The sequence below is a fragment of the Sprattus sprattus genome, assembly GCF_963457725.1.
Source record: "Sprattus sprattus genome assembly, chromosome: 21".
In the NCBI taxonomy this organism is placed as follows: domain Eukaryota; kingdom Metazoa; phylum Chordata; class Actinopteri; order Clupeiformes; family Clupeidae; genus Sprattus; species Sprattus sprattus.
The window spans coordinates 15,318,406-15,333,405 of record NC_137919.1 but is presented as its reverse complement, the minus strand read 5'-3'; the positions used below and the strand labels follow the sequence as shown (position 1 = coordinate 15,333,405).

The following is a 15,000-nucleotide window of genomic DNA, read 5'->3' as shown; positions in this document are numbered from 1 at the left end:
CTTCCTCTGTTCCTTTCTTTCTTGCCCCCCCCCCGCCCCCCCCATCACACTCTCACACACACATAGACACACACTTACTCACAAATCACAAACAAACACACACATACGCATGCAGCGATGTTTAATTCATCAACAATTCCAGCCCTGAAGTTCACCAAAATAATCATGCCGACCACCAGACATAATTAATTCATGAATCATTAGCATTGAATACACCACACCAGATCACACACATATACATGGGGGCACACACACACAAGCACGTTTTTTTCATTTTCAATTAACTGAAAGGCCTGGCATCAGTGGGATTGGAAGTGTGTGTGTGTGTGTGCGTGTGTGTGCACGTGTGTGTGTGTGTGTGTGTGTTTGTGTGTGTTTGGGATTTGTACATTTGTTGACCAACTAGAGCCAGACTTGCTCTACACGAGAGGCGCTGTGCTGAGCCTCTTGCATGGGAAAAGCCCTTTGAAAGGAAACTTTCAAAAGTAGTTTGAAGTGAATTTGAGGTCACAGGCATTTTAAGCAGTGCCCTCAAAGACCGCTTGACATGGCTTCAGACGACTCAAAATAGGCTCTTACCCAGCCAAAGTCTTGGTCACTATCTTCCCACATCAGCAGTAGGTTAAAGTTAAAGCTGTCTCACGACAGTCTAGATGTGTAAAACCAGCTCACGTTCCCTATTAGTGGGTAAACGCTTGGTGAATTCAGCTCCAAGATTACTGTCTTTTCCGTTAAAGAACTTAAAGTAAGCTCAGCATTTTCAGCTTATTGACTTTCTTTCAATCTGTTGCGTTAGCCTCCTCTCTTGTGTCTCCTTGCCTTCAGGGGTTAACTGGTGAATGTACATCTGGTGTTTTGGGTCGTTCTGTGTTCTCTATGTCATAGCTTTCTGATTGAAGATCTCCGGTATAATAACAGATGAAGGTTTTTACCTTCAGGCTTTTATTCAAAGTGACTTTGTGACTAATAAAATACATAAAAGGCTTTGTGACTTTTATTTTTTCACCACACATTTACCATCTGCCAGTTGCTGACTCAGCGGTTGTCATTGTACTTGACCCATGCTACTGCAATGTCTATCAGCGTTACTACTACTTCTAATACTTATGATAATGGTGAATGAATGAACGATACGAATAAAACCAAATGAAAGTACTGACTGAAATGAATTGAAACAAAACGAATGGAAGGTCATGAAAAGAAACAAGCTGAAACTGTTGAATGAAATGAAAGTTCAAAAAGAAAAGAAATGAAATGTGTCTGTGCATCTGACCCTGGCTGCAGCTCAGCACCGCTTCCTGGGCCCAGGCATCTCCCAGGTCAGGAGCCTGAAGCTGGACAGCAGCATCTGGAGCAACGAGCTGGTGGAGGTGAGACCAGCGCCGCTCCTATGGCGGAGTGTGGGGGTGGGGTGGGGTGAGGTGGGGCGGATGGATGGATGGATGGGTATATATGGTTGGTATGTGTTGTGGAAGTGCAAAGGGTTGGGTACATGGGGTGCAGGATGTAGAGATGGGTATGTGGGTGTAACTGATGAATAGATGGAATGTTGTGGGGGTTGGGAGGGATGGGGTGTATGGATGTGAAGGTGTCTTACCTGCTCTGTCCGCTTCACTCCTCTCACTCTCCCCCTTTTTCTTTCTGTCTCTCTCTCCCTCTCTCTCTCTCTCTCTCTCTCTCTCCTCAGCTCTTTCTGGAGGTGGGGAACAAGAACGCCAACAGCTTCTGGGCGGCCACCCTGACCCCCGAGGACGAGCTGCACATGGGGGCGTCAGCCGAGCAGCGGGCCACCTTCCACCGCAGGAAGTACCGCGAGAGGAAGTTCCGCCGCGCGCTTGAGGACCTCGGCAGCCAGGCCAACCTCAACAAGGTGACCCCCGCGGCCCGTCATTTTAAAAGCATTGGAAGATAGGGAACCAGTCTAGCTGAAACATAAACAGCGATAACGTGCCTAGGATCTGCATTGGTTGATTTATGAACTCTGTGAGCTCTTCACTTTCCACATTGCACACTGAGGACTGTGCGGGGATGAAAGAATGAGCTTGTAGGAGTCAGACTCCATTGATGGAGCACTTGTGCTTGTTCTTGTTTGCTGTTCTTGCTGTGTTTGGCCCCTGGCTGTTTGTTGATCTGTTTCTTGAGTGCTTCTAACGTGAGGATGCAAGACTATTCTGAGCGCATCCTGAAATACTCATGAAAATAGAGGGAGAGGGAGAGGGAGAGAGGGAGAGAGAAAGGGGAAGGCTGATTCTACTAGCGTCAGCACTCACTGAGATCAGTCTGTTATTGTTTTGGTAAGTGGGGCGGCACAGGGAGGAGAGAACGATGGGGAGGGGGAGAGAAAGAGTGAGAGAGAGAGAGATTCTTTCAGAAGTAGATTAAGAGCTTCCTCTTGGCTATGACTGCTGTGTGTGTGTGTGTGTATGTGAGTGTGTGTGTGTCAACCCGCGGTGACGAGTCATCAAAACATATTTTTAATTATATTCGGGTCGCATTCGGTCGAGCCGGTGAAAATAAATAAATAAATAAATAACTCCCGACGAAACGTTTGTATTTAATTATATTGTAAACATACATTTTATAAAAGACAAATTAGACATCATTGACTGCATGACAACTGGCAGTAAGGGAGATGGAGTCGGTTAGGAAGAAGTTAAAGAAAGGAGAGTGGAAACTCAAAAAACACGAGAATCGAAAGAGCAAAGTGTGGGAAACATTTGCAGAGGTGATTGATAAAGATGACATTAGTGCCGGCTACGTTATGTGCACTTCGTGCGATACACTGTACAAGTTCGACAGCCACAAAGTCGGCACGACCAACATGGCCCGTCACAAATGCGGCACCAGTAAGCCTTCATTATAGCCTAGGGTAGGCCTACCTGTTTGACGTGAATAAAGTTTTTTGAAATATGTTATTCCTGCCTTTGTGTTTGGGAGGGTTTCAACGGAGCATCCACTTTGAACGGAAATCCTTATTAACTTTTGCATGAAAGCTGCGGGATGAAAACAATAGGCATAGGCTAAACTAATAATGCTGGTTCCCCACGCCAAACAGGTGAGCATTTAACGTCATTGTACACGTTTAATGCGATATCTATAGGCCTACTGGGTTTTGCATAACCAAATAACCAAACAACAGCATAAACAACTGTTTTTTAAATAATAAGCGGGTCGGTAAGCGGGGCGGGTACAACATTCTAATAATTCATATTTTCGGTCGAGTTGCGGTCGAGTTAGTCGAAAACGCCTGGCGGTCGCGGGTCATCTAGACACGTGCCCGCGCATCACTGGTGTGTGTGTTTTTGTTTGTGTGTGTGGTCATGTGTGAGTAATATATTATATTATATATTATATTACTACGCATGAAATTTAAATGAGTAAAGCTTTGTTAGGCAGGTCTTTCTCTCATACACTGTCTAGTCTAAGTCTTTGTGTAGTAAGAATTGATGATTGTTGACTTTCAATGTGTATGAGCGTGTGTGCGTGTGTGTGTGTGTGTGACTGTGTGACTGTGTGTGTGTGAGAGGTAGAGATTGAGTGAGTGAGCGAGAGGGAGTAAGTGAGAGATAAAAGGTAGAGGGAGAGAGAGATAGAGAGCCCTAATCAAATCTGTTCATCTTCATTGTTCTCCTTTTCCTCTCTGATCTGCTTCGATCTGATCCGATCTGATCTGATATTCCCACAGATCCCATATCTGGCACGTGTCTGTGGCCTTCCCAAGTAGCCTCTTAACACAGTGTCCAGACAACACACACACACACACACACACACACACACACACACACACACACACACACACACACACACACACACACACACACACACACACACACACCAACACACAAGTGAGGGGTTCACTTTGTTTGCCATAATAGCATGTAGGTGTATAGGCTTCCACTACATAACATAGAGTCTGTATTGATCAATTCAATAAAATGTTATTTATATAGCGCCAAAACAATAAAATAGTTTCAAGGTGCTTTACAGAGCCCAGGGCCTAAATAGAGATTATATGATACAAATGCAGCATTGAGCATTTCAGTCTGTGAGCGTAGGTGTCTGGAGGATTTGTGTGTGTGTGTGTGTGTGTGTGTGTGTGTGTGTGTGTGTGTGTGTGTGTGTGTGTGTGTGCGTGTGCGTGTGTCACCTATCTGTTGTATCTGTGGTGTTGAGGACACGTGTTGACAGATGCTGTCCATGCTTGTAGGGCTGTGTGTGTGTGTGGTATTCTATGTGTGTTGGCAAGTGAGTGTATGTGTGTGTATGCACACTTGAGCATGTGGAAGATTAGATGTGTGTGTTGTGTTTTTTCGTGTGTGTGTGTCACCATGTGCTTGGCCTTGGTTGGATCTTATGTGTGTAGAACCCCATATTGTATTAATTTCCCCAAAATGTAATGAATTCCAAAATGATTGTTAGGTCTTAACTATTGTCTAAATATATATGTCTAAGTTATTACATTACTGACTTAACCTGGGTTGTTGCAGAACCCAAAAATGTAACAACTTTTCAAAAATGTTTGAAAAAAACAACTATTTCCACCGTTATAAAACATACTAATGTAATAATGAACCCAAGAAGGTAATGCAATCTCTGCAATAACATAATGCAGTTTTTACGTGAGGTAATCATAATTTTCAAATGGACTGGGGCGGACTGAGCGATTCACTGGATACCAGTCTAAGAATGGGTAGAGAAAAGTGGATTTGTCGCCCATAGGTAGCCATGTTGGTTTAGTTTGAGTCTCAAACAGCTCGGACTGGATGACTGATTGATTGATTTATTTAAGCCTCGGAAAACACATTGAGGAATAAGACCCTCATTTACAATGGTGCCGAGGGTACAATGAAGAGTTAATACATTGAAAAAAAATATGTAAACAGTACATGTATATAAAATAATACAGGAAAACAAGGAAAGATCATAAATACAAAAATGTAAGATTCAATAAAATACTATGGTTAAGTCAACAGTTTGTGTTTGTCTGTGTTTGTATCTGTGTGCACACACTGTGGTGCCTGACACTGTTTTTGTCATCATTATTGTAGTCATAGTGTGCGTGCGTGCGTGCGTGCGTGCGTGCGTGTCTAATATGCTGTATGTAAGGGATAACGGCCGACGAGCTGTACAGTTCTACAAAGATAATGGACGCTGCGGTGCAAAGTTCATTATCTTTGTAGAACTGTACAGCTCGTCTGCCGTTATCCCGCTTATCTCCCGTTTACAACATCCAAAAATGTTTTTATTATTATTATTTAGAATTTCCTTTATCTTTAGGAAACTTAATATGCATAATAACCTGATGAATTCTTGATTTGAAGCCTAGTGCTCCCGTTAGAGAAAGTAGTGAGAAAGTAGTGCGTGGAACTGGTCTTATCATATGACCTTTAGTTTCCCCGGGCATTGCTGCGAAGTGACACTCATGAGCTCTCCTCTGTAAACGGACACACGGACACAGGTGTTGTTCATAAGGTTTTACTATTTAAAGTTGAACTCCACGTTTCCGTTGATGGTGAAGTTGGACAGAGCAACAGGGAGGTCAAGTTTGGTAATTTTGGTCGAAGGCTCACAATCAACAGCAACGCGTTGAGGAGCAGGCGAGTTAGCCGTGTGAGCTAATAGTGTTTCAATGGGTTTTAGGTCTAAGCGCTAGCAGCCGCCTACAAATAATATTCGAGACTTTCAGTTAAGACTTACATTCGTGTAGCACATAAACAACTAACCGAGTCAATTTAGACATATAAAAAGTCGTGTAGATAGCTTAATTAACATAAAACATTTCCCACTAACTTCTCCCAACACGCCGCCATCTTTGTTCGAATTATCCTAGCTGTCAAAAAATAAACGTTACGTTGGTTGTCAATGGTAACCATTCAAGAGCACTGATATGGAACGGCTATTTAACTTTTCTACTGGGACTACGTCCAAGGTGTCCATCTATACGAACTTATTGTACACCCCATTAGCCAATCAGAAAACAGTATTTCGTTCCAGATGGAGATAATCACCTATACACTCTGCTCTCGTGTGTATTGACCATCTATCCAGAGATCACATTTTAATTGGCTGAAGCATCCATGTTCCTCTGAGAGTGTGTTGCAACAGTCTAGCACTGCTCTTTAGTCAGTGCCAGATACATATGGGGGCATCCCAGGGCCATTTACTTGTATGGGCCGATGAAGAGTTCATCCCAGCGACCAGCTGACCCTGGGTCAGTGCTGGCTTGGGTGTGGGTCTTTTGGCAGGCAGCCTGGGCGGCATTAGGCCCTGCATGTTTTGTGAATAGGTTTTAATGATTTTCCTTTTTTAAATATAAAAGGATAATAAAATATAGAATAATGTAGAATAATAATAACATGGCCTTGGATCTTTTAATCTTTAATGCATTAAATCCTTTGAAAATAATGTAATCTTGTTGAATGTGTTTTAGGTCCTCTGTATGTAAGTCATGCAGCAGATATCCATGATGTCCATGTCCCATATCAGTGTGACCTAGCATAGAAGTGTTTTCATGTAGACAAGCAGTGTGGTAAAATAGATAGGGTATTATTCATGTGAGTCAGACAGGTGACAGCCCCTCTACGCCTTGGGCTGTATTTAGGCTTACTGTTTTTGTCTCGCAGTCTAATCAAATCATATTTCCTCACTGGCTGAAGTTTTATAATTGAGTAAAACTTGTTAAGTTAAGTATTCTTTAGAGTCTGTTTGTGATGTTTTTGTGTATGTGTACATGAGTGTCTTACTTTGTGTATGTGAACATTGATTTGTGTACTGTACTTATGTTCCTGTTGGTATGTGTGTCTGCATATACAGGCTATTTGTGGATGTGCTTATGTGTGTGGTTGTAGTTTTCTATCTTCATATCACTTATTAAGGTGTACACACCTATATTTCTGCGCATGTAGGGGTGAATACGCATTTGTATGGGTGAACACACATTTGTATGTGTATTTATGTGTATGTGTAATTATTTATGTGTGTGTGTGTGTGTGTGTGTGTGTGTGTGAGTGTGTGTGTACTAATGTGTATGGATTAATGTATGTGAATTTCTGTTTGTGCGTGTGTGTTTATGTTTGCGTATCTGTGTCTGTGTGTACTAATGTATATGGTTGCTAGGTTACGGGGACGCTGGCGAGTTTAACGCCGCTCTGTCTGGCATAGTTTTTGTTTGATTTTGTAACATAATCTTAATTTAATATAAATGTTAGTTCTTCTTTTGTATTAATAGTGCAGTTAAGCTAAATCGCTGTACTTAGCCATTGTTTGTCGTTCTTTTATTCACTGTTTAAATACGTTTAAAGTCTTCTGTTAGTTCGGCAACCTAACATCTTTCCGGCGACCTGTTTTTAGTTGAATTTTGAATTGAGGAGAGGACGTTGGTGTTATTTAAATACAATAGTTAGGCTCTTAGTTAGTCTGGCTTAATATCTTAACGGAGACTTATACACGATTTTCGAACGAGAAGGAGACGCTGGTGTTTGTTTTGATTTTTACCATTTCTCCGTCTGACGGCTCTATCTACCAGCTGGGCCAGCTGTCGGTAACATCAACGACACCTTTGATGTAAGTAATGTTGGAGGCTTTATTGCTTTTAAAACTGACCTATATTTACATCTGTTGATCTGTGTATCTCTTCTGCTGGTTTTTCACCCATTGCTACCGAGGGACATCATCCGGAGAGCCTCCCTGCCGTCCCATTCGTGCTGGTTAGCGACGCTGGGCTGACGGGTGGAAACGGCGCTGGACTGGTGTTTATCCTCTGGCTGGCATGGCACTGACATACTCCACGGCGGAACTGATGAAACTCAACCAACCCATCATTCCTGGTTGCACAGACTTACTCAGAAACCTTGGACTTCTACGTCGCCCTCGCTACATACACAGAGGCTGCCGTCTCACACATCGTATAATCCACAGACCTTCTGGTACCTGTCATCTAACACCTGTCAATGTTCAGCCAAATCTGTCAGATGCTACTTTACGGGACTGTTTACAAACTTCAGACCGGGGAGATATTCCGGTTGCCGCTGACATAAAAACTAACCTAGGAGACATCGTCGGAAACATCGCGAGACTACCCAAAACTAGGCTACATGGAGTGGATCGCAGTGCATCACTGAGCTTACAGAGACTTCCACCCTCAGCTCTGTCTCCCACCACCATGGAGCTGCTAAACACACAATCCCTCACTAATAAATCCCTCCTCATAAACGACCATATTCTGGACAAAGGGCTTGACTTCATGTGCCTAACAGAAACCTGGCATAAACCAGGGGAATACTCTGTGCTTAATGAAGCATGCCCCCCTGGATATAACTACATGGAGAAAGCCCGCAGCTCTGGTCGTGGTGGTGGACTAGTCATCATACACCGGGCTGAAATAAGACTCCTCTGCCAATGCCTGAATTTTCGTCTATGGAATGCCTGGCCTTCAAATGCAAACCTCCACACTCCATGACAGTGCTTCTAATATACCGTCCTCCAAAACCTAACCCAGCATTTCTACCTGAGATAAGTGATCTGCTAACCTCACTCTGCACTACGTCAACTAACATTGTCATTGTTGGTGATTTAAATATCCATGTTGACAACCCCTCCTGTCAGTTTGCAGTAGATTTTCTGAGTTTGCTTGAGTGTCTTGGCCTGCAGCAGCATGTTGAGATTCCTACTCACACCAAGGGGCACACTCTGGACCTTGTTATCACTGACTCTGCTCCCATCAGTAACCTACAGGTGTATGATATTGGTGTGTCCGACCACAAGGTGGTCTCAATGGCCTTGACTTTTAAGCTGCCTACTATTAGACCTAAGCGTCAAATGTCTTTCCGGAACTGGAAAAGCATTGACTCAGCCACCATGACCATGGATCTCCAGCTCATCACCTGCCCAGCCTCTGCATCAGTGGATGAATTAGTGGAGCTCTATAATACATCCTTGAGCAGTGTTTTTGATCTCCATGCCCCTGTCAAGACACGTGAGGTAAATTTCTCACGCTCTGCTCCTTGGTTCACACATGAGCTGCGGAAAATAAAAATGTGCATAAACTGGCCTTCCGTGAGCATCAAAGGGCCTACTCCAACTCACTTAAAGATGCTCGCTCACAGTTCTATTCCAACTTAATTAATGAAAACCCTGGCAACTCTAAACAGCTTTTTACCACCATAAATCATCTCCTGAAGCCACAACCTTCCTCTTCAACTGAGGCTACAGAGGAGCAATGCAACAGCTTCATTACATTTTTCAGATCCAAGGTCAACAACATTCGCTCTCAGATGTCAAGCTCCCCAGCTCTGCTTCCCTATGACACCAACAACTCATCTGCGAGTGTGCTGTCTCCTCTACATCTCGCTGAGGTTGGGGAGAGCCATGTTGAAGAAATCCTCAGAAAAATGAGATCGTGTACCTGTACCCTGGACCCCATTCCCACTGCTCTGCTCAAGTCACACATCCCCACTCTCAGTCCTTTCATCACCAAAGTTGTTAACCTTTCCCTTCAGTCTGGCTTTGTCCCACCTGCTCTCAAGGTTGCTGTCATCCGTCCCCTTCTTAAAAAGCCCACCCTGGACCCGGAGGTTCTAGCCAACTACAGGCCTATCTCAAACCTTGCCTTCCTGTCCAAGGTGTTAGAGGGTTATTTGCTTCTCAACTTCAGGACCACCTCAAACACAACAACTTGTTTGAAAAATTTCAATCAGGATTTCGTTCAGCCCACAGCACTGAAACAGCTTTGCTCAGGGTGACAAATGACCTGCTGATGACAGCCGATGCAGGATCACCCTCACTCCTCATCCTCCTGGACCTGACTGCTGCATTTGACACAGTGGACCACACTATCCTGCTAGAGCGTCTCCACACCACCATTGGACTATCAGACTCTGCACTCAAGTGGTTTCAGTCCTACCTTTCTGGCAGAACTGAATATGTCTCACTGGGAAGTTGCAAGTCCAGACAGCTCCCTGTCTCCTGTGGTGTTCCGCAAGGGTCGGTCCTCGGCCCCATCCTTTTCATTATGTACATGCTCCCCCTCGGACGCGTCACCAGCAGACATGGGATGTCTTTCCACTGTTATGCTGATGACACACAGCTTTATATCAAAACTGCCCCAAGCCCAACTGCAGCCATGTCATCTCTCAACGCCTGTCTTGGGGAGATAAAGGCATGGATGAGCAACAACTTTCTCCAGCTTAATAGTAGCAAAACTGAAGCCCTTCTTGTTGGTACTCCACACCAGGTTCAGTCATCCTCCTTGACTCATCTCACCTTCGACAGCCAGGTCATCCCCCTCCCCTCCACAGTCACTAATCTCGGAGTTAGGTTTGACTCTCACCTGAACTTTAATGATCATATAAAACACCTGTGCAAAACCTCTTTTTATCATCTAAGAAACATCTCCAAACTCCGTCCCACTTTAACCCTATCAGAGGCAGAAGCTTGTCCACGCCTTTATCTCCTCAAGACTGGACTATTGTAATTCACTTTTCTATGGGATCACTGGCAAGAACATCCAGAAGCTGCAATACATCCAAAACAGCGCTGCCAGGATTCTGATGAAGGTCCGGAAATATGAGCACATAACACCAATATTACACTCACTACACTGGCTCCCTGTCTCTTTCCGGATAGACTACAAAGTCCTTATAATCACCCATACGTGCATTAATGGACATGCACCTCCCTACCTACAAGAATTAATTACTCCCCAAACCTCCACCTGCACCCTCAGGTCTTCAAACAGCTCGCTCCTCCGCGTCCCCAAAACCAAGCTCCGCACCATGGGCGACCGGGCCTTTTGCTCGGCAGCGCCACATTTATGGAACAGCCTCCCTGACCACCTAAGGGCAACACAGACACTGAGATTCCTTGGAATGAAAAGTGCGTTAAAAATAAAATGAATTATTATTATTATTATTATGTATTAATGTAGGTGCAGGGTTTCCCCCAGGATTTCCTGTAAGGTGCGGTGGCACCTCAGCGGGGGGTCTGGGGGGCCCCCCCCCAGAAAATTTTGTATTTCTTAGACGCAATTTCCTGCATTTTAACCGAATTGTGGGCCCAGTTTCAGCTCAATACAGAACTGTACTTTTGTTTCTAAATACGGGACAATGTCATTATTTCAGGTCCTTAAAGGTGTACAAAGTATGGGTCCTCATGAGCTACCTATTTGGCAAAACTTCACTGATGTAAAAATAAGTGCAGCTGGCCTTTTCAAGAATAGATCCAGGGCCCCGTGGCGCCGGCCCTGGGTGGCAGGACCCCACCAACCATGGCGACCCCCTGTAATAATTTACACCAATGAGATCACAATATAAACACAACTACAAATGTTTCCAGTTAATTCTCTTTATTTACAACTGTTACTCAGAAATGCAGAACTTAAAACAGCGTTGGGTTGCAAAAAGTATGTTTTTTCTTTAAAATGAAACTTTTTTATTTTTTGATTAGATAAACTTAAAAATGTGCAACACAAAAAGTTAAATTAAATTGTACATAATGGATAAAACAGAGGAGAAGGGGTACATCAGACATAGTATTCAATGGCACATCTGGCAGGCTGGCTCAGAGCATTTAATACGCCTTGTTTTCTTAAAGAACTGCTCTAAGGCCTTCTGATATGGGAACTCGAGGACTGAAGGTCCATTGATGCTGATGCGCATGCACGCAGCCAGGTGCTCCCCCTGTAGCCTGTTTCTCAGGTCTGTTTTCACCTATGAACATTTTAAAACAGACTACATCAATGAAATGCCAGATGTTACTACACGCAGGCCTCGGACTTGCTACCTTTAACAAACTTTGCTCTGTTGTCATCCGCTACAAGTGCAGGGCTCATTGAGGGACCACACACAACTGTGCGTTTAGAAATGACCGTTACTGAAGCTTATTTACATTTAGCCTCCCGAAATAGACGCAATGTGAGAAACCAGCCGTCTACGTCTACAACATATTAGGCCTACGATGTAACCCCTGCACAATGTTCAACAACTTGTTCTCACATGTAAAATAAAATTAATTCAACGTCACGTACCTCTGATCCAGTTGTTCGGTTTCTAGTTTAAGGGCCAGTGTGTCAGAAACGAGAGAGGGGGCGGGGGGAGTATGTAAACCGGCTGTGGTAAGCCGTGGATGCCGTGGAACGCTGATCAAGTGCGGGAAAGGCAGACGAATCCTTTGATGTGGCAAATAACACACCAAAAAACAGGGCTCCGATTTTTTCCGATGCGTGGCGGGGAATGACGAAGGTGCGGCGGCCCGCCACGCTGAAATTAACGTAGCGGAAACCCTGATGTGTTTTTCTCTGCGTGTGTGTGTGTGTGTGTGTGTGTGTGTGTGTGTGCTAATGTGTATGGATTAATGTATGTGTTTTTCTGTGTGTGTGAGTGTGTGTGTGTGTGTGTGTTTGCATATAGTGTCTGTGTGTATTAATGTATGTGTTTTTCTGCGTGTGCATGTGTGTGTGCGTATGCGTGTGTGTGTGTGTGTGTGTTTGTGTGTGTGCTTGTGTTTGCATACCCTCAGGCTCTGTGCGCAGCGGTGGTGCTTCCTGACGTGCTGCGGACCATGGCTGTGGTGTTCACCGGGGCAAACGTCATGTGCGCCACGGGGGACCCAGACCACTCAACCCCCTACCTGCTGGCCCAGAGGGCTGGACAGAGGTTGCAGATGGAGTTCCTCTATCACAACAAGCTCTCAGGTGGGCGTTTGTGTATCAGGAGGATAGTGTCTGTGTTCGTCTGTGTGGAAGGATCTGGAAGTGTTAGTGGGAGGATGGAAGTTGTGACTGTGTGTGTGTCTCTCTCTCTCTGTGTATGTGTGTCTCTGTGTGTTTGTGTGTGTGTGTGTCCACGCGCATATGGGATGCCTTCCTCAAATTCTTAAACACACAATTTTCAATATAGTCTTAAATGTGTATGGAAAAGGGCTGGCATTTGCATACAGCTCAGTTGCATGTCATAGTTACAATGCTTTTGAATATACTCTGTGTGTGTTTGTGTGTTTGCGTGTGTGTGTGTGTGTTTGTTTCTATCTGTCTGTATGTACAGTACATGTATTTGTACTGTGTATGTGTGTGTGTGTGTGTGTGTGTATGTGTGTGTGTGTGTGTGTGTGTGTGTGCGTGTGTGCGTGAAGGAGAGTGCGGGGACTGTTCTCAGAGACCCTACTTTGCATAATGTATGCAGAGCATCTGTGAGCTCTCCCTCTCATGTCCGCTCTTAGTTCAGGCCTAATTGCCAGCATGGGGGGTCACCTGGTTGCCATGGTGATGCACATTACTCACAGGAAGACAGATAAAGCCACACGCGCATGCCTTCCCTTCTAACACTGAGAGAAGACCATCCCATATCACAGTGATTCATTCTTAAATCAACCCTCGTAATAAACCGTAGAGACCTGTGGTAAACTGCCTCCAGTGATCTCAGCGTGGATGGGGGTGCATGCATAAACACAATAACACCATAGTTTAAGACGGACCTTATAGATGACTGAACGATGGTCACTCTAGATTCTGGTTTTCTAGAGAGAAACATTACCTGATCCTGTAGAGTGTACTCTCGCCTTCTTTGTGAGCTCAAGCAGATGTATTTAAAATTATCTTTTTTTCATAATTGAAATTATCCTCTAGCCAAATGCCCAGATATTTGTAATTTGTAACCCACTCAATTTCAGCCCCATTCAGGGAATGAATACTCTGCGCGAAATGATCAAATTTTCTTGACCTGTGCGTATCATATATTTAATCTTTGACTTAGAAAGAACCAATCTGAGATTTTTCAAGGACTTCTGCATACAGTCAAATTGAAGATTTGTCACAGTTTGTTCTGCAGGTGGCACCTAATCATTGTATATGCAAGAATAGTATGATCTGCTAGGAAAACGTTTACTGTTATTGCTGCTTTGTAGTCATTGTTATTGTTATGTTGTCTACTGAGGCACAGATATCATTAATATACAATGGGCCTAAAACTGAGCCTTGTGGCACACCAGTTTTTTATCTTAAAACCAATTAAATGAATTCAATGCTGTAGCATCTTTGCACTGTGTTCAACCAGAGAGGTAGTTTTGAAACTAGTGCTGTCAATCAATTAAATTAATTTATGAATTAACTAATTAAACAAACAATTTGCTGTGATTAATCACTTTTTTCTTCTCACATCAGAAGCTTGTGAAAATGAAAAAACAAAATGAATGTAGGATTAACACAAAGGAAACGAAGGTAACAACAAAACTCAGGCTGCTGTGTTAATAGAGTTTATTTTGACAGCATGGCTTGAAACCATTTAAAGGATACTTACAATATCATATGCAGATAAGAAAGTATGAAGGTGTTAATTTACAAAGGATTCAAACATCTGTGCTAGACATAGGCTAGGAGTCTGGATATTAGGTCTATATAGTTATTCAAATCATTTGTGTCTCCAGAGTTTTGGAATTGAACTAGAGAAGACCGTTAAATTAAAAAATTGTGTCAAAAGATCAGCAATGATGGGGGCAGCAAGCTTTAAGAGATATGGGGTCTAACTGGTCTGTGCCCAAAGAGCTTTTCATACGCTTGGAATAACACTAAGCATTGAGAACGTCAAAATTGTTAATTGGTCTGAATGAGAAGGAAGAAACTTTTCTTGGATATAAGACTTAAAAAAAAAAAGAATTACAAATATCCTTTTTATTATTCACAACTTTAGAGTCCAGAATAATCTCTGGAGGCAGGGTAGATAAAGTAATGCCTTTAAGAGATTTAATCACGTTCCATTATTTTGCTGAGTTGTTACCACAGTCAGACAGATTGTTCAAATAGTAGGTAGGTTTAGCCCTTTTACATTTTGTAAGTACATGTATTTCTTAGACATCTGAAAGTTTGCCAGTCCACATCACTACCTGTGGATTCCCCAGCACCCATGCTAAATAGAATCACCTAGATCATGAATGAACCAAGGGTTACATCTAGGAGGAGTCAAATCCAGACAGGAAGCATTGCAGTGCCAGCTCAGCATTTGGGATAAGATC

General features: G+C 43.5%; 1 protein-coding gene across 1 annotated transcript in view; it reads left to right on the top strand.

Moving 5' to 3' along the window:
* Positions 1-15,000, top strand: part of arap2 (ArfGAP with RhoGAP domain, ankyrin repeat and PH domain 2) — a gene marked incomplete at both ends in the record, with an annotated part of 116,906 nt that overhangs the window by 54,243 nt on the left and 47,663 nt on the right. The window contains 3 exons of the mRNA XM_080859824.1: positions 1,285-1,370; positions 1,688-1,870; positions 12,514-12,688. Coding sequence (XP_080715950.1) covers positions 1,285-1,370; positions 1,688-1,870; positions 12,514-12,688 — 444 coding nt within the window. The remainder of the gene's footprint in view (positions 1-1,284; positions 1,371-1,687; positions 1,871-12,513; positions 12,689-15,000) is intronic.